The sequence below is a fragment of the Ananas comosus genome, linkage group 12, assembly GCF_001540865.1.
Source record: "Ananas comosus cultivar F153 linkage group 12, ASM154086v1, whole genome shotgun sequence".
NCBI classification, from domain to species: Eukaryota; Viridiplantae; Streptophyta; class Magnoliopsida; order Poales; family Bromeliaceae; genus Ananas; species Ananas comosus.
Genome location: NC_033632.1, coordinates 4,212,407 through 4,231,039, shown reverse-complemented (window position 1 = coordinate 4,231,039; position 18,633 = coordinate 4,212,407). Strand labels below are relative to the sequence as shown.

Sequence of the window (18,633 nt, the reverse complement as noted above, 5' to 3'; positions counted from 1 at the left end):
TAAATTTTATTTTTTTAAATTTTTACTAGTGATTTTATAAAATATAGTTCTTTTATTAACTAAATAAGTTTTTGATGACTTTTTCTAAATAATTATTTTGAAACTTGAATAATATAAATTAATATTTTAAAAAATAAAATAAAAATTAAAAATTTTGTTAGGAAAAAGGCACAACAGGGAAGTACGACATTTGGATCCGAATTGGATGGCTACAAGCCATGAAGCATAGAAGCGATGATTTTTTTTTTTTTGAGAGATAGGTAGCACGCTATCCGCATCATTTATTTTATTTAAAAATAAGCTTAGCTGAAAATATGAATCAACTAGAATTTAAATTTAAGACATCGAATACCAACCACCAAATCTTTTGCCACTTGCTCTAGAAATGGTCGGTGTTAATTGTACACCAAAAAAAAGAGTGTAAATCATACACTTTATTCATGTTAGGAACTGAGTGAGGACGGAGTGTGTACAAATAACATTTACCTTTTTTTTTAATTTAATGACGACAATACCCTCAATAAAATTGCTTTTCCCATCCAACTCCCCACCTCTCCTTCCTTGTTTCCCAAGTAGTACTCTGCCGCAGCATTATATTTACTAAAACACCACCAGATCCAAAACACCACAAAACCCCTTCTCCTCCTCCCCCCCCACTCCCCCTCTCTCTCACACACATCGTCTTCGAGATGTTCCTCACGAGGTGAGTTCTCTTCCTCTTTTTTCTCCGATTTAATCCGTGTATTACTCGATTTTTGATCTGGGTTTTGGGGTTTTCGTTCCCAGGACCGAGTACGACCGAGGGGTCAACACCTTCTCCCCCGAGGGGCGTCTTTTCCAGGTCGAGTACGCGATTGAGGCCATCAAGGTGGGATTTTTTTTTCCTGACGTTTTTGTGATTTTTATGGCGAAACACGAATTGGGCCTTTGGATTCTTGCTCTAAAGTTGGTGTTTTTGCGATTGTTTGGTTGTTGTGGCATTGTGGTTCTAGTTGGGTTCTACTGCGATCGGATTGAAGACGAAAGAGGGCGTCGTGCTCGCCGTCGAGAAGCGTGTTACTTCTCCCTTGCTGGTATTTGATCTCTTGATTTGATCAATTTGTTGTTCCATTACCTTATTTTTTGATTCAATTTTTGTACAGGTATGCTTCATATGAAGTTTTCGTTGATCTTTGTACAGCTTGATTGTTTTTTATCTCTGAATAAATTGCACTACTAAGTTCGTATTATTGCGCGAGTTTCCACTTTGTTCCCAATTAATTTGTTGCATTAGGCGGTTCGAACTTGTGAAATGCAATGTTTGCGAATTTTGTGTGTTGAAACTAGGAACTCTCTTTTCTACTAATTTCACATGCTTGGCAATTGATGATGAAGTTGTTTGTTCCTTCTCGAACAAGTGTGACAGAGCTTGGGTTTTAAGACCTTCTGTTGTGCATTCTTAGCTCGCCTTGGTGGTTGATCGGAATGATACGATAATCTCTCCTTTTGCTTTATAGTTCGTAGTCACGAATAGAGTTCAGTTGACGAATGCAAGGGTTGCATCACCGGAACTTTTCTTGTAATATACGGTCTCAATGCCACATCAACTGTGCTAAACCACATCCAATATTCTTGTAAATACAGTCTGAACGACCCAGGAAACTGATATGAACTGCCCTATATTGTGCTGACCTGATCGATTGGTATGACATTTGGTAGGTCAACCATAATATATTTATTTAATACCATTATGTCGTTGGTTGAAGGATTAATTCAGCATTGAGGAGCATTGTTACTCTAAATTTCCACACAACACATGTGAGCATTCATGCACACAGAGATAACTGATCGATTGGTATGACATTTGGTAGGTCAACCATAATATATTTCTTTAATACCATTATGTCGTTGGTTAAAGGATTAATTCAGCATTGAGGAGCATTGTTACTCTAAATTTCCACACAACACATGTGAGCATTGTTACTCTAAATTTTCACACAACACATGCACACATACATGCACACAGAGATAACTCCTTACGAAATGTTGCAATGTTACAGTTGGAGCATACATGCCCTGTTGATTAATTAAGTTGGGAAATTGACTTTTGTGAAATGTTAAATTTAGTAAAGTTTGGACACTGACTAATGAAATTAGTCATGACCAGGTAAAGCCTTTTAAACCTGTGATGCTGCTCTTTTCCAGTTCTTGTAGAATTCATTTTTAAGCAATTCTCTGGGTAACCATCTGTGAGATATTAGGCCCTATCCTTCTATTGATTATTCTATTCTGAAATTTAATGACACTTGGCGTGCCTTCTTTTCTCTTGACGAATTAGTAGAATTTGCAATTATGTTCCGAATTCATATTGAACTCAAAAGAACACACACTCCGTTACAGTCCTCTTACTATCGTAAATTATTAATTTATGAGACATTTCTAATGTTCCTTTACTGTGCATTTGGTTTTATGTTTTTAGGAAGTTTTTTTGCATTTTGTGATTGCCATCCTTATATTTGCTTGATTGCTTGAGTGCTGGGGCGACCTTTGTCACATAGAAACTTAATTGCTGTTTTATTATCTACTTGTTGTAAAGTGATGTTCACTTTGAGAGGGATCAACTTCTCTCTAGAAGTTTTGCTTCCTACTTTTAGACATACTATCAATTTTATTCATTGGGATGTGATTCTTTAATGTGCATTACGGCTGTGAATGTGGAGGTTTAATATTTGTTTCACTTATTTTCATGAAATTATTAGGAACCAAGCAGCGTTGAAAAAATCATGGAGATTGATGAGCACATAGGTTGCGCGATGAGTGGACTGATTGCTGATGCACGGACTCTTGTTGAACATGCCCGTGTTGAAACTCAGGTAATCTTAATGTATTTATATTGTTGGTTATATTTGTTGTTTCTCCAAAATGCTCAATCTATAGCTTACAAAAAAATTATTCATCAGAATCACAGGTTTTCATATGGTGAACCAATGACTGTTGAGTCAACTACACAAGCTCTTTGTGATCTCGCTCTCAGGTTTGGCGAAGGAGATGAAGAGTCCATGGTGAGCGTCATTAACTCGTCATATATAAAAAAATCTTATGTGCAAAAAAGGATTCTAGATGTGGATAATCAGGAGTTTGCTTATCCTTGTCGTCTTACTCTGTAGATATTTTACCATCATCTCTCTCTCTCTCTCTCTCTCTCTCTCTCTCTCTCTCTCTCTGGTTTGTTAACTTTGGCATTTTTTTTCTTTTTTTCTTTTTTTTTTTTTTTAAACCAAATATGCTAAGTTGGATTGGCTGAAGTAATAGACAATAGGTAAGAGGCGGCTCTCAAATTGAGAACTGAAACTCTTCGAGATTGGAATTAAACATTCTTTCTTATTGATAGCATCAAAATCATACTTATATGAACTGTCATTTTATCATTCATTATTTATTATCATTATGTTATTTGAATTTGTAAGTGGTTATATTGATCCAAAGCCTGAGTAATGCTAATAGCTATTTGTCTGGGAGTTCCTTAGGCTAAATGAGTTTGTCTTTTGAATTCTTATTTTCTTCATAGTGGGCATAATATTTTTTATATTACAACACGATAGGCAAAAGTAGTTTTAGATTGTTATTGTTAAATAATGGCCGATTGCTAATTATCCTCTCTTTTTTCTTGTTTTTTTTTGCCAGTCACGACCTTTTGGAGTATCTCTTCTCATTGCTGGTCATGATGAAAATGGTCCCAGCTTGTAAGTAGTGATTCCTTTTGCTGACCTAGAAATAATCATGGTTTGCTACTTTGAATAACTCTGTTCAAATAGTGCTCTAGTGCTTGTGAGCAGCTTCTCTACTCAATGAAGCAGAAGCTAGGTGTTTCTGAAGCAAAATATCTGGAGCTTTTGTTGTGATATAATTTTTAAAAAAAGAGCTTCTAGCATAAGAGTAAAACCTTCGATTTGAAGATTTTGCTTTTGGCTGCAGCTAGAAGTTTTTGGTAGACTTTGACGGAAAACCTATTGGTACTTCTTCGAGCAGCTCTACATATAAAGCACTTCTCCTGGAGCTCGACCCTGGCCAAAGAGGGCACTATAGCATGTTTACTTATTCCATATTAATCTTTTTTTTTTAATCACCTTTTACTAATTTCCTAATGAAGGCTCATCATTTGTTTGGTGGGTAGTGGATGCCGTGGTTTAAGTTCCATTATTTCCCAACACTTAATGGGAAACACACTGTTGTACTTAAAATTTCTCTAGTTAGATGATGATTACTTTTGAATGTTGTTTTTACAGCATGGGATTATGCTATACTCTGGTGTGAGATGTGAAAAGAGTGAAAACCATAAATTTTCTCAGTATCTAATTGATTGATGGTTTGCAAAGGACATAAAGATTGTCTTTGGCGATATCTACACTTTTACATATGGCTAAAGTCTATGTTGCGCAGGTATTACACGGACCCATCTGGCACGTTTTGGCAATGCAATGCAAAAGCAATTGGGTCAGGTTCTGAAGGTGCCGATAGCTCACTCCAGGAGCAGTACAACAAGGTAACAGCAAACTCGATTAACTAGGTTCTAGGTCTCTGCTGTCTGTTAGCTTCCATGTTTTTATTCGACTCTCATGTTGCTAAGATTTAACCTGTTTAGATATGAGTTTTGGGATCGATTACATTTTAGTCCCACAGTTTAATACATATTTAAATCACTATAACTTAGAATTGCAATTACAATGCTTGCCTTAATTTAATTGCACTCACCAACGAACTTGTTCATTACTGCTTGTTTTGGAAGCTCTTTAAAGGAGGTGACAAATCAAGTATGAGAACGGATATAACACAATGTTGGGTTCGAAAATCATGATTTAGATGTCCTATTCCGATCCAAACTTTTAGGATCAGAAATGTGATTTACCTTCTCTCTCTCTCTCTCTCTCTCTCTCTCTGAGGGAGCTTTTGATGTTGTAAGATACTGTGCAGGACTTGACCCTTCAGGAGGCTGAAACAATTGCTCTTTCTATTCTAAAGCAAGTGATGGAGGAAAAGGTATTTACTCTCAATCAAGTCTTGCTTTTTGATTAACGAAAGTTCTTTAACCCAAAATAAAAACTCTCAAAATATGTGTCCTCCTGTTTTTTTCTTTTTCCGTTGTATAGGTGTGTGCGCGCATGTGCGCTCGTGCGTGCACGCACATGTTTGGATGTTAAAATGTACAAACCTTTACCTAAACTACAGTGGGATTTGAAATTCATACCTGTACTTTCGAGTTTTAGTTTTACTTAACCTTATCGAACTGCTGTTTCCATCAGTACTGTTATAAAAAGATTGCATCGGAAAGAATTGTGTCTAAAAAGTTAAAATGTACCTTGTTTGTTAAAAGTTTAGGGACGCATTTGAAAATGAACTATAGTTCAGGTAAGTTCTATAGGAATGTACTTTTATGTTTTTTATATTTGTTTCCTGATTTGTGGCTCAAATAACTTGTGCTTTGCTGTTCAGGTGACCCCAAACAACGTTGATATTGCGAAGGTCGCTCCGACTTATCATCTCTACTCCCCGTCGGAGGTCGAGGCCGTCATTGCCCGACTTTGATCATGTTGTCTTTCTAATCTCTTTCGTCTCCTTTCCTCCTCTTTTTTATAATCCATTTCCATAGACCTTACTTGGTGTGAAACATTTAATCCGCACGGCTATGTGGTGGAAGTGGAATCAATCTTGTTACTCTTGAAAACTTCCAATACACAATGGGCTCAGACATGCAATTTCCTGATTACTATTGTGTGTATGTTATATGAAGACCTTGTGATGGATTTTTTGACATGTGTACTAATCTTGGTAGAGTTGCAATTTTGATTTAATTTGATACAAAGTTTGTTTAGTTTTGGAAAAATTTAAGATTAAACAACATAAAACTAAAATTTTCCCCTTCTTTCTCTGAATTTCATTTTTTGTGATCTCGTCCTGTCAACATATATGCATTAGCAAATTCTTCGAAGATAACATAAATAAAGCAAAAGTATCAGGATTAAAAAGTAAACAAAATATTAAAGAAGTGATTTTATCTTTGAACCCAGTAATAGTTGGATTTAGAGGCTCTAACTAATGTAATGCTTGTTGTTGTTTAGGTCAAGTTGACACCCTGATTCAAAGACTAGTATTAGACTAGTTGGTTCTTTTTCTTTTTGCCTTTTTATTATTTACTAGTTAAGGACCCGTGTTACGCAACGAATTCATTTATTTTCTTCATAAATAATTAATAAATAATTAAATATAATTTTTATAAAGTAAATAACAATATATTTTAATTAACTAAATAAGAAAGTTTTAGATATATTTTCACATGCCATCAATTATATCAAATATGCAAGCTTTGATTACAAATAATAATGTTGATCTTAACACCCGTTTAGGTTTAGATTGTAAATTCATATGTTTATGTTTTAATTATAATAAAACTTTAAAATATATAATTATTTATGCCTAATTTTTAAATATTTTAGATTGTATGTATTAAATATTAATTTTAATTTTATAATTATTTAGATATAAATAATCCATTTTTTTTATAAAACACTACAATTAAGTTTTTTTAAAAATATATTTAATTACAATAATTACATAAAATATACTAACTAAATATATAAAGCTAAGCAATACATTCAAAAATCATTAATAATAAATTTAAATTTAAATTTTAAATTTATATTAAAATTTATTTTTTGTATGTGGCCAATAATACTCTAAAATAAGAAGAGTTAGAAAAGGAAAAAAAAATCAAAAAAGAGAGAGAGATAGGATGGGTCCCACAGGAAAAAGCAAAAAAAAAAAAAAAAAGGGCTTTTTTTGACTGACAAATTTTATTTGTAAAAATAGCCCCGTCCAAAAATTATTTGCAAAAATGGCCCTGCCCCTGCCACGCCAGCCACGTCAGCGCCACGCGGGCAGGGCGGGCCCAGGTGTTTAAGTTGAACACGGTGAACCATTCACCGTGTTCAATACAAAATTTTTGTATTGGATACGGTGAATGGTTCACCGTGTCCNAATATATAATATTTTTTTATTATTATCTGTCTAGAACTTACAAATAAATAAATAAATTAATTAATTAAAGTAAAAATACTATTTTTGTTGATTCTCAAAATAAATTATTATATATTTATAAATAAAATATTAAAAATTATATATATATATATATATATAAAATCTCAAAGAGGGAGAGAGAGGTCCACTGCTCTCTCTCCCTCAGGCGGTCCACGAGGTGATGCTCACCTCGTCGACCGCGTGCAGAAAGGGAAAGTGAGCCCCACCCTTTTTCTTTTTCGGCTCGCGCCCGCCCCCTCGCGCCCCTCGAGCCTGCCGCCATGTATCGACCCGAGAATCCTTAGGTTCCCAATTCATAAATTTATAAATTATTATTATCATTTTTTCTAAATAAGATAAAGCATGTGGGCCACCTGTGACTGTGTAAAATTTGTCCTTTTCCTACAGTATGAGATTCATTGAATATATGAGTTTCCTTTGGAAGAGGCAAATATAATGGTCCTGGTATTCTTTATTAAACACTTTTAGCTAGCTTTTGCTTGTGCTTTTAACTATAGTTATCTCTGTTATAATGTGTGATGGAAAAAAAGAAAAAAGGAAAAAATATTGAAGCTTCTAATATGGCAGAGAACAGAACCAACATTAAAACCTTTAATTAGGAGCTTTTGATTTTATCGTTGTAACGACCCAGCCCACTAGCAATAATATACTTAAGTCCAGTTATTATTACTATGATAACTCCTTTTCCATCCGATGTGGGACTATTGGGGTGTCACAGACTCCCTCCGTTGAAGCCCTGACGTCCTCGTCAGTCCAATCACACACACAGCCTACCCTGTGAAGGCCCTGACGTCCTCGTCAGTCTAATCACACACACAACCCAAGATCACCAGGTAATGTGAGACTCGTCTCGCTAACCCGTCATCCAGACCCTGGCTTAGCCGAGACTCGCCACACATGTCCAGCTGGTAAACCGGCTCTGATACCAAATATAACGACTCAGCCCACTAGCAATAATAACTCGTTGGGCCCAAACACCAGCCTAAAATGCTTAAGTCTAGTTATTATTACTAGTATCTAAGTCTCTTATAAATCCAGTAACAACTCTTTTTCCATTCAATATGAGACTATTGGAGTGTCACAATCATAAAAAAAAGCTTTCGGAGAAATTTTAATATATTATTTTTCATAATAATATAAAATAAATATTTCATCAAACAACACTAAACCCCATAATAAGAGGACAATACTGGCCCTTCATTCCTATCTACTGTTTTTGCTTTTTAGTCAATTCCAATAAAAAGTATAAAAAACACACAAGCCCTTTCTCTTGTACTGTGGCCTGAAGCATAAATTCAAAACCTTAAAAAAGACCCAAAATTAGAAAATTCAATTTGAATTTTTGATTTTGCTGCATTAAAAAAAATCTATCAAGAAGAGAAGTAAATTTTAACACAATATATTTTTCTAATAATACTACTCAAATAACAGTTCATCATATGACGCTAGATAAGTTAAATCCTTATCTCCATACTAGCCCCAGGATTTATCTAAAAAATTGAAAAATAATTTGATCTATCAAATTGAACTCAAATGAAACCCAAATTTATTTTCAAGTTAATTTTCTTGTTTTTTAAATTATTTTTTTCTTTATTCCCAAACCACCCACCTAGACTAGGTTCAAAGATTGAGTATGGTAATAAATACATAGCATAACATAACATGCTATGATGTTCCAGCTCCACACCAGCAATATAATTAGTGTATTCTCAACTTTTTTTGAGAGACCCTACATTATAACACTTATACCATATCATTTATTCCCAGTCAGTCATATCTCTTCTTTTGAAAGCAAAGTATAATATATATATATTTTAATAACTATGATGGGATATGTAAATTTAAGAAGAAAAATTTGATTAATTAAAAATACCACATCTTTAATATAACTGATATATTCTAGATTTTTTTCTCTCATCAACATAACTCCCCACCACCCCACATGTCCCCTCCACATGATCACTCACACTGGTGACAAAAACAATCCCCACCCCACCCAATATCCAGGAATCAGCACTGATTTCAAAGCACACCAATGGGTGCATTTTAATTCCTTGGGTTGGGAATATGTTCATCCCCAAATCCCAATTTCCTTCCTAGTACATCCATAATGTGCATCTATTATGGATAGTTATATGCACATAATGTACATCCATAATGTGCATCTATTATTTTCCTTCCTAGTTATATTCAATAAAAAAAAAGATTTTTTATTGAATTTAAAGATATATATATAATCTCATAAGAGATGACCAAGTTAATATATTTATCATTCGGGTGGCTATTTAAAAAGAACTTTATGGTGGCTAAGAATTTAAAGTTAATTGATTGATTTTACATTACGATGCCTTCTACGTTATCTTTTTTTTAAAGATTTTAATATTAAAATATTTAATAATTATTGAATAGAGATAAAATGAATCGGAAGCGCTCCAACAAGGTTGGGCCTTAAGTTTTATCCGACCCATCAACCAATAGATTCCACTATGTGCCAAGAGCTCGAGGAAGACTAGTATGTCACACTTACATCACATTATAAATAATCAGTCAATTATATTTCACTTTTTAAGAGAAAAATATGTCAAAAATATTTTTCTAATAATCATGATGGGATAGGAAAATCCAAAGAAAATATTCTGATTGACTGAGGACGTCACATCAGTAATATAAACTGGTACATTCTAGGCTTTTTCTAAGGGCTCAGTTATTTTAATCCAAACGTTGTGGGCCCCATCTCTGACACACACACACTGGGCGTGTTTGGTTCGCTTTTTTTTCACCCTGGAATCGGAATCGGAATGGATAAATTCGTTTGTGGGTGTTTGGTACGCGGGAGTCCCATTCCAATTCCGATTCCCGAGTGGAATGGGAATCCCCCAATCACCTCTTTTTCAATCCGGCCTAGGAGGCCGGATTGAAAGTTGAATCCGGACGGAATGGATATTTATTCGGATTAAATTTATTTTTTTAATTTTTTAATTAAAATATGAGTTAAAATTTAAAAATTAAATATATAATTTTAAATTTTAATTTAAACCTAAATTAAAAATTAAAATTTAATCAAGTATTTCGAATCTAACTTATGAATTTGAATTTAAATTAAATTTTAATTTATATAAAGTTTTATTCAAATTTTATTTCAAACTTAAATTAAATTTATGGATTCAAATTAAAATTTAAATTGTAATTTTAAGTTTGAATTTGAATAAATTAAAATTTAGTTTCATATTTTGAATTATCTACTCAACTTCAAAGTTTATTTTTTTTAAAAAAATAGATTTAAAATTTTGACATTATTTCAAAATTTTGATGTAAATTTTTAATATTTAATTTTTAATTTGAATTTAAATTAATATATTATAAAGATAATGTTAGTTTATTAATTTGATTACGTTTTTTATATCCACCTGAACCAAACACTGATAATGGGAATGATTTATTCCGATTCCGATTCAGGTGATGAACCAAACAGAATTAGATAATGAGTCATTCCGATTCCGATTCCAGCTTATTTTGATTCCGATTCCGATTCCGACTTCGACTTCGAACCAAACACGCCCACTCTCCCTGCTCTCAAGTGATGCTATAGGCTTTGTTTGATTTGGACATAAATAAGAACTGCTTATTTTATGTACAAGTAGGGGTGTCAATGGGTATGGATATCCGAAATTTTATCCGAACCTGAACCCGAATGAAACGGATATATCTGATACTAAATGGATATGGATTCGGATATGGATGTCAAAAATAGAAACTTGACGGATATAGATTTGGATATGGATTTTGATTGTACCCGACCCAAACTCGAACCCGACCTGAACCCGAATTTATTTTGTACTTTATATATATATATATATATATATTTGGTGTTATATTTGAATTTGTATTTTAAAAATTTAGATTTAATATAATATATTTTGAAATATTGAAAAAAAAAATAATGGTTTCGAGTTCAAATTTTCGGGTTAGGGTTCGGGTTCGGATTTCGGATTTTTGGTCAGGTTCGGGTTTGGATATGGAATTTTAAAATCCGTCGGGTTCGGATTCGGGTTTGGAGTCGGGTTCGGGTTTGGGTTTTTGCAAATCCGCCCCGAATCCGACCCGTTGACATCTCTATGTACAAATACAAATATAAGCAAGAATTAGACTAATTTTATGTTTGGACGAAAATTAGGTTGTTTTCGGAAATAAGAAGAATAGTATTTGAATAGATAAGATGGACTAAGAAAATTTACATAGGTTCTATCCAAGCAACACTTGGTGAAGTTGATGAGAATATACGCCGAGGAGAAAAACACTAAGAGAAGAGTGCATTTGCACTGGTTATAGAGTCACGGCATTATTTTCATCAAAACATTACACTAAATAGGTTAATGTTATACCATTTACAGCCTCTTTTAAACTACTATATTCGCGGCAACACAAAATACAGATAACAGTTTGCACTTTTTTAGATATGATAATAGTTTGCACTAATTGTTTGGCCGTGTGGTATCTCTTCGTAAATAAACGACTTGTCCTCCTCCTCCACTTCCTAACCCTAAAGCCAGCTCCTTTCTCCACGCTTCTTCTACTTCTCTTCTGTAAATGTCGAATGTGGCGGAGAGTGCTGGAATAAACTGGCAGGCTTGTATGGAGGAGGGCGAGGGGTTTACAAATAGGGTAAGCAGCACGGGACGCCAGTGAAAGGACCGCTTTATGGTTTAGGAAGAAGACTAACTAACGGGGGAGAGGGTGGTAAGGAAAAAGATTGACTGACAGCGTTGCATTATGAGCAGCGGAGGTTGCATTGGTACGTGTCGCATGTTGCACTGTTAGAAGGATTGTTGTATTATCTCTCTTCGCGTTGCACCATTATGCCCGTTGCCGGCCGTGTATTATTTCCAATTTAGCTTATTTTTAAAAAGCCGAATAACAAATATGAGGGCTGGCGAAATAGCAGGGCCAATTCGGTTTGTATTCTGAACTAAGAGGTTGCGTAATGCAGGCGCGGGCACATTTAATGCGCCGACAGCCGTCGTACAATACAGTATACGCATCTGAGCGAATACGACTGAGGCGGAGAGAGACAAAAGATATTTTTGTCAGATGGCAAAAAATTTGGTCCGAATCTACAAAATCGAAAAAGGCACTCCAGTTTTGCAAAAATCACAAAACTAGTGAATTTTTTATGCAAATTGGCCTAATTTTATTTATTTTAATTTTTATTACTACTAAAATAGAGTATATATATTTAAATTTTGTTCAGTAGTTTGATCTCCATTTGTTAATTTTCAATTTAGTAGTACTCTCATAAGAAACAAAATAGAATCTAATTGTAGTTCAATTTGATTAGTTTAGTTTGTAATTTTTATCTCTATTTGTTTACAAATTTATTATTTTTATTAGTAATTTTATTAAATTTGATAAAATTATTGTGAAATTCTGTAGTTATCATCCAAACAGAAATAAAAAGTAAAGTCTGAACTCCTATAAGATTTTATGGAACCGTAGAAATAAAATTTGTAGAATTTTTCAACTGGCTTTTCAAACAGGACCTAAAAGTCATTAAACTACAGTTGGGGGTACATTCTAGGTTACCCATAGCAACACTCCTCTCCATAATTTGGAGTTTTCCACTCATCACCTCTTCCTTAACTTACCCAAATCTACCCCAAATTGTCCACCAGCGATTCCCAAAATCCCCCAAAACCCCCCCAAAAGTGAAGGGTAAGCGCTCTCTCTCTCTCTCTCTCCTCTTCTCCCACCTTTCTCCTTGCTCCCTCCCCAAACCCCTCCTCTTCTAGAGAGAGAAAGAGATTTAGAGAGAGAAAGCTTGAGAGTGAGAGAGAATCTTAGAGAGGGAGAGGGAGAGGGAGAGGGAGAGGGAGGGAGATGCAGCAGCCGCCGCCGCCGCAGGCGCCGTCGCCGGCGATTCCTCCGGCGAACATCACCACAGAGCAGATTCAGAAGGTGCCCCAAAAAAAAATTTACATCTTTTTTGCAACAAAATCCGACCTTTGTTATGCCCAGTTTGGTTACTATGTTCTTGATTTTGCTGTGCCCTAGTGGTTCTAGGGTTTGCTTTCCTGCTCCAAGTTTCGTCGTTTTTGATGTCGTCCCCGTTCGTTAATTGTTGGATTCCTCTGTAAAGATTGAATCTTTGTGAGTTGGTATGCGTGGTATCTAAATTTGCGGAACCCTAATATTCCCGGAATATTAGGCTCTCTATATTTAAGTTAACTTTGATCATTAGATGTAGTAAACATTGGGAAATGTCCTTTTTATGGGGCAATTTGGTTATTATGTTCTTGATTTTGCAGTGCCATAGTGGTGCTAGGGTTTGCTCCTGCTCAAAGTTTCGCCATTTTTGATACCTCTGTTAGTTCATTACTTAATTTCTCCATAAAGATTGAGTCTTGTGAGTTGGTATGTGTAGTATTCAAATTAATTTGGGCAACCCTAATGTTTGCCCTAATATTTGTTTTCCCCCCCCTCTTATTTAAGGATTAAGGAAGCTTTGTTCATTAGATGGAGATAACATTGAACTCAATCCCGTCAGGAGTGTATTGAAGACGACTAAGTTCCTTGTGACACTGAATTGGCTAAAGCAATGTTATGTTGTGAAGAGACTGTTGAGTTGGCGAAAACCCCGCTCGGACTGGTTCAATTTGTTTTTATTTAAAGAACTTTGAAATTAGAAGAGAACTTGTTTACTCTCATTTTGGATTTTCAATATTTATTGGTATGCGGATATAAATATGTAAGCTAATTTGAAATATCGGAGAAGACCCATGCATTCCCCTATTATTATAAGTTTATCTGAGCTAGAATATAGCGGATCATGTCAAAAATAAGATCAGACTCTTAAAAAACACATTGATATGCCCCTTTTCTTTTCTTTTTGAAGCAGAAACAACAAAGAGGCCTCTATGTGTTGATTACTTTGGTCTTGTTACATGAATCATCCTTTTTTAGCTAACTCTATTGTAGCTATTCTTTTCCATATGAAAAGGTCTTATCCTGCTGTCTACATTACTCCCATGTCTTTTTTAAGAATTCCTCACCCCTGCGGTGCCTTCATCTGAATTGATTACTTGTAATTATGTGAGTTTTGTTGTACTTTCTCAAACTATTTTCTGGCATGGATATCTGTTGCTTACATGCACTTTTAATAAAAGGAAGTGGAAATTAAAGTAATTGGTTCAAATGGTTGGCATATGAAGGATTATATAGCCGATAACAAGTAAAGTGCAGTTTTTGGTCTATGGCAGTGATATATCCTTTTCTAGTTTTTTTCTAGTTAGTTGGCTATTCAATAACACCTAGGGCCTGTTTATATTAATTTCTAGGGCAATAATATATCATTTTCCCTTTTTTTTTTTGCCAAATATTAGGATCATATGAAGTCTTCTATCTATTCCCATTGTGGTGGTTCTCTATTTAGTCATTTAATTTTATCATTTTCTTTTATTGTCTGCAATTGGTTATTTGTTGCTGAATTCTATGGTTTCTTTCTGTGATGTAGTATCTGGATGAGAATAAACAACTTATTTTGGCAATCTTGGACAACCAAAATTTGGGAAAGCTATCTGAATGTGCTCAGTAAGTTATTAATTTGGTATTATTTATTCCTGTAATTACTTTTGGCTGTTTTTTTTCGCCCTCAAAATCCATATGTGCTTTTGCTTTCCTTTGTTAGATACTTGCTGTGAATCATTTGATTGTGTTATATGCTAGTCATGAATGATTTATGAAAACATGATGTTGCAATGCCAGTCATTGGTGGATGAAGATCATTAGGAGAGAGGAATGTAAGTGATGTAAATTGACTTCAAGCTTCAGTAAAAGCGATAAAATGCGTTAGAGCTGGATGGATTTTCTTATGCTTCGGAAGTAGGCTTGTGTTTTGCCGAAGTGGTTCAGATATTTTTCAATCAAACGGAGTAGAATTGTTAGTGGTAACTAGTTCTTTAATGTTTTAAGTTAGGTGCAACGAGCATAGAGGAAAAGTATTCTATTTGAGATGGTTTACAACTTGAGGCCATAAAGTATCATGCATCTATGAGTAATCTAATTCAAGTAGAACTTGATTCGACAAAAAATTGCCCTAAACAAACCTGAATGAAGAATAAAGGCCATTTAGCCAGCCACAAATAGTTGGGACACAATATTTGTTTTTCTTGTTGCTCTTAGTACTCTTCTCATTATTCCTTTCTTTTAATTTTTCAGTTCTTGATTTTGTTTCGCTGTAACAAATTTTGTTATAATGGATATCAAATTGAACGTGCTTGTCGTATTTATACAATGCATATTTTACTCTTTCATAGTGCTTTGTATTTTAGTTAAAGCTTCTTATGTTTTGTTTAAACTCCATGGCAAGAATTAAAGTACCGTGGTACGGGTTTCCGGCACGGTGCGTGCTGGTCACAAAAAATACATGTGTGCTGACACATAATTACATGAAATATTTTTTGTCTTTAGCAACAAAATATTCTAACTGTTTATTATGTATCTTTATCAAATCTTTAAAATTTTATTGAGAAAATTATTTACTAATTTAAAAAATAGAGGGTTTTGAGCTGTGCCATCGGCACGGGGGCTGTACCGTGCCGATACCTTGTTGGCACAATACGACACAATGGATACGGCCCGTGCCGATGGGCACTTAAATCCTTGCTCCATGGTATCTGTTAGGTTTAGCTACTTATCCTTGTTTCATACTACTTTTACAAGGAGAAAATCGGCTGATATTTGTTATAATTGAAGATGGATGTTTAAAGTCAATGTATACATTTATGATGATCGTAACTATCATGATATGTAATTTGGGGGAAAATGATGGACAAAATTAATGGAGTGCTTTGTTGGTCTGATTTTCTTATATGGCATAGCAATAAATAATCAAGTAGTGTTAAATGATATGAAACAATTGTTGTTCCCCAACAGTTCAAGCTGTCAGAGAAAGGTGCTTCTAATACATGTATATATATTCAACAGTATTATTTCCATCAGCGGTTTGGTATTCACTAGTGCTACGGGCTTGTTTGGTTGTGATTGAACTTTTAAAGAAGTGCTTTTTGAGTATAGCTTTCAAAAACATCAACAGTGTTTCCATACAGCCCACAAAACTCCGTTTGAAACCAAAGGTAGAGGCTTCAAATCGGAGCTTATGCTTTGGGGACTTTGGAAGCTCATTTTAGTATGCCATTCAAGCCAGAAGCTCCAGACTTCTTTATGCATTACTTTGCTCCGAACTTACAAATTTTAGAAGTGTTATCCCCTAGACTAAATTAGCTTGAAACTCTCTTGGAAATTTCTAAAAGGTGTAGAAATGATTGCTCAAGCAATTCTTCAGGTACCAAGCTCAGCTACAGAAGAATTTACTATACCTTGCGGCAATCGCAGACGCTCAATCGCAGTCACCTTCCGCTCGCCCTCAGGTTAGCTAATCAGTTATTCACCCTTTTATCAAAAGAAATATTTACATCTACACCCTTGCAAATTATCTATATATAAATATATATACATATTAGTTCCTGAAAAAATCTATTGACAAAATACAACCACCGAAATCCATCACGCCTACCTCCAAGTGCAATCTATTACAAAAATAAAATCTCTGAAGAACATAAATGAAAATTCATATTTATAGGATAAATTTACATCACTGGTCATTATACTTGTCGTGAAGTTCCATTTAGGCCACTAAACTTTTAATTTGTTGCAACCAAGTCACTGAAATTCGGTTCTTGTTTCAATCATCTCCCTCCATCAAGCTCCATCTAGTTTTCGTTCCCGATTGATGGCATGGCATCTGATTCAACTATCATATCTTTTCTTGGAGATAAAAGTGGAGACGATGTGGTGCAGGTTCAGTTGTTGTGTCTTCTTAAGGATGTAAATATTCAACAATCATGTCATATTTTATAAACGATGTGGCAGCTAAATAGAGTGCTTCATCGTCGGCATGGTAACTGATTAGAGATGATGTGGCACCTGAATTAGCTCAGCTTTCATATTATTTCTTCAAAACCGATCGATGCTTGCAGCAATCTGATAGAAACGAATATTGAAGTTCTCTTAATTGAAGCAAGTCGAAGTTTAGTGACTTAAATGAAATTCATAGTAAATTCAGTGACCAATAATGCAGACCTTTTTCTTCTTCCTGCTGAAGTTTTCTTTCTTTTTTCTTTTTCTTTTTTTCTTCTTTTCTTTTCACTTTGCAGATGATGCCCCAAGGGCCAATAATGCCGCCACAAGGAAGCGCATACATGCAACAAGCACAAATTTTCCCTCCAAGGGCTCCTTTACAATTTAACCCTCAACAAATTCAAGAACAACAACTTCACCCCCCGCCAAATGTGATGCCTTTCCCGCCCCACATGGCCATGAGACCAAATAATGCCATCAACGGCATACATGCCATGCATGCCGACCCATCCCACGGCGGCAGCAGCGGTAGCGAGCTCCAGCCGCCTGCGGGCATGGGAAATAAGCCAGAAGCCGCGGGGGGAAGCTCGGAGCCTCCGGCTTCTGCTGGCGGGGAAAGCCATCGGAGCTCGGGAGGCGAGAGCGAGAGCGGGAGCGGAGACGCAAAGCTACGCGAGAAGGCGTGAGAAGATGCCGAGTAATTTGTTTTTGATGAAATGGTTGTGTACTTCTACCATGGCCCCAAAAAAATGTATGTGAGGATCATTTATGCCCTTTTATGATCAGTGGCTCCGTACCTCTCGATGCATGATGAATGGTTGTGGTTTTAACCCATTTTAATTATTCAGGATTGATAATCTTTGACTTTGTTTTATTTCGAACAATACTGAAATATTATAGTGGCGAATTTATGTAGTGTGATCTAATCTTAACCCTCCCTAGTTAATGTAGTTTGATTTGTGGAGTGTGACTCGAGTGTAATATATTTTTGTATCCTCCAAAGTGGCTGGTGTTTCAAGAAGCTGCTTCCTATATCTTTGAGTAGTAAAATCATTTCATTGTTGCTATTTTGCTATTTAGCCAGAGTGCTTCAATTTGGGACAAGTAGTTTCTTACACAACTTTGTAAGATATCTTTACTGTGAGTGGCTCTTGGGTTTTGCCTTCTTGAACTGCTCTGAAATGGTTTTATGTTCTTGTCATAAAAGGTCTGCCCTGAAGATTCTAGTAGATTTTGGTGGGACAAACATGTTACTGTTGCTTCTCTGATCAATGATAAGTTCTACTCAAACAACATTTTTCGAGGAGGTTTATTTAGGCCAAATTAGATGAAAGGCCTAAGAATGTGATTATCATCTTACCACACCTCTTAAAATACAAACTGTTTTTAGATATATACCCATGATACCTGTAATATGTTAATTTTGAGGAGTCTCTTGGCCGAAAGAGCTAACAACCGAGTTTTCTGCGTTTTAAACTAACAAGAAGATGAATATTTTTGTAACTATTCCAAAATTTTTAAATTTCCCTTGAAAGGAAAAAGGCCCTTTTGCATAAAAGGACATAAATTATCTCAAGTAAAATTTCCTGCAAAAGAAAGGGCATTGATACAAACACCCTGAATAATTAGTAGTCAAATAATTAGCATGCC

General features: G+C 35.0%; 2 protein-coding genes across 3 annotated transcripts; both read left to right on the top strand.

Annotated features, from left to right (window-relative positions):
* On the top strand, positions 545-5,790 carry LOC109718890 (proteasome subunit alpha type-5). The gene is made up of 9 exons (XM_020245358.1): positions 545-703; positions 787-868; positions 993-1,073; positions 2,739-2,852; positions 2,940-3,041; positions 3,664-3,722; positions 4,420-4,522; positions 4,951-5,016; positions 5,470-5,790. The coding sequence occupies exons 1-9, from the start codon at positions 690-692 to the stop codon at positions 5,560-5,562; spliced, it is 714 nt and encodes a 237-aa protein (XP_020100947.1). The 5' UTR covers positions 545-689; the 3' UTR covers positions 5,563-5,790.
* On the top strand, positions 12,790-18,036 carry LOC109718698 (GRF1-interacting factor 3-like). Of its 2 annotated transcripts, XM_020245066.1 has the most exons (5): positions 12,927-13,023; positions 13,558-13,714; positions 14,579-14,655; positions 16,409-16,493; positions 17,280-18,036. In XM_020245066.1, the coding sequence occupies exons 2-5, from the start codon at positions 13,664-13,666 to the stop codon at positions 17,667-17,669; spliced, it is 603 nt and encodes a 200-aa protein (XP_020100655.1). In that variant the 5' UTR covers positions 12,927-13,023; positions 13,558-13,663; the 3' UTR covers positions 17,670-18,036. The 2 variants fall into 2 exon arrangements, with proteins under 2 accessions (XP_020100654.1, XP_020100655.1); XM_020245065.1 differs by lacking the exon at positions 13,558-13,714 and having other exon boundaries at positions 12,790-13,023.

Coding starts and splice junctions, on each gene's coding strand:
- LOC109718890 (XM_020245358.1), top strand. Junction 3,723..4,419: donor GATGAAAATGGTCCCAGCTT/GTAAGTAGTGAT, acceptor TATGTTGCGCAG/GTATTACACGGACCCATCTG. Junction 5,017..5,469: donor AGCAAGTGATGGAGGAAAAG/GTATTTACTCTC, acceptor TTTGCTGTTCAG/GTGACCCCAAACAACGTTGA.
- LOC109718698 (XM_020245065.1), top strand. CDS start 12,946: ATGCAGCAGCCGCCGCCGCCGCAGGCGCCGTCGCCGGCGATTCCTCCG. Junction 14,656..16,408: donor AAGCTATCTGAATGTGCTCA/GTAAGTTATTAA, acceptor GCAATTCTTCAG/GTACCAAGCTCAGCTACAGA. Junction 16,494..17,279: donor CACCTTCCGCTCGCCCTCAG/GTTAGCTAATCA, acceptor TTCACTTTGCAG/ATGATGCCCCAAGGGCCAAT.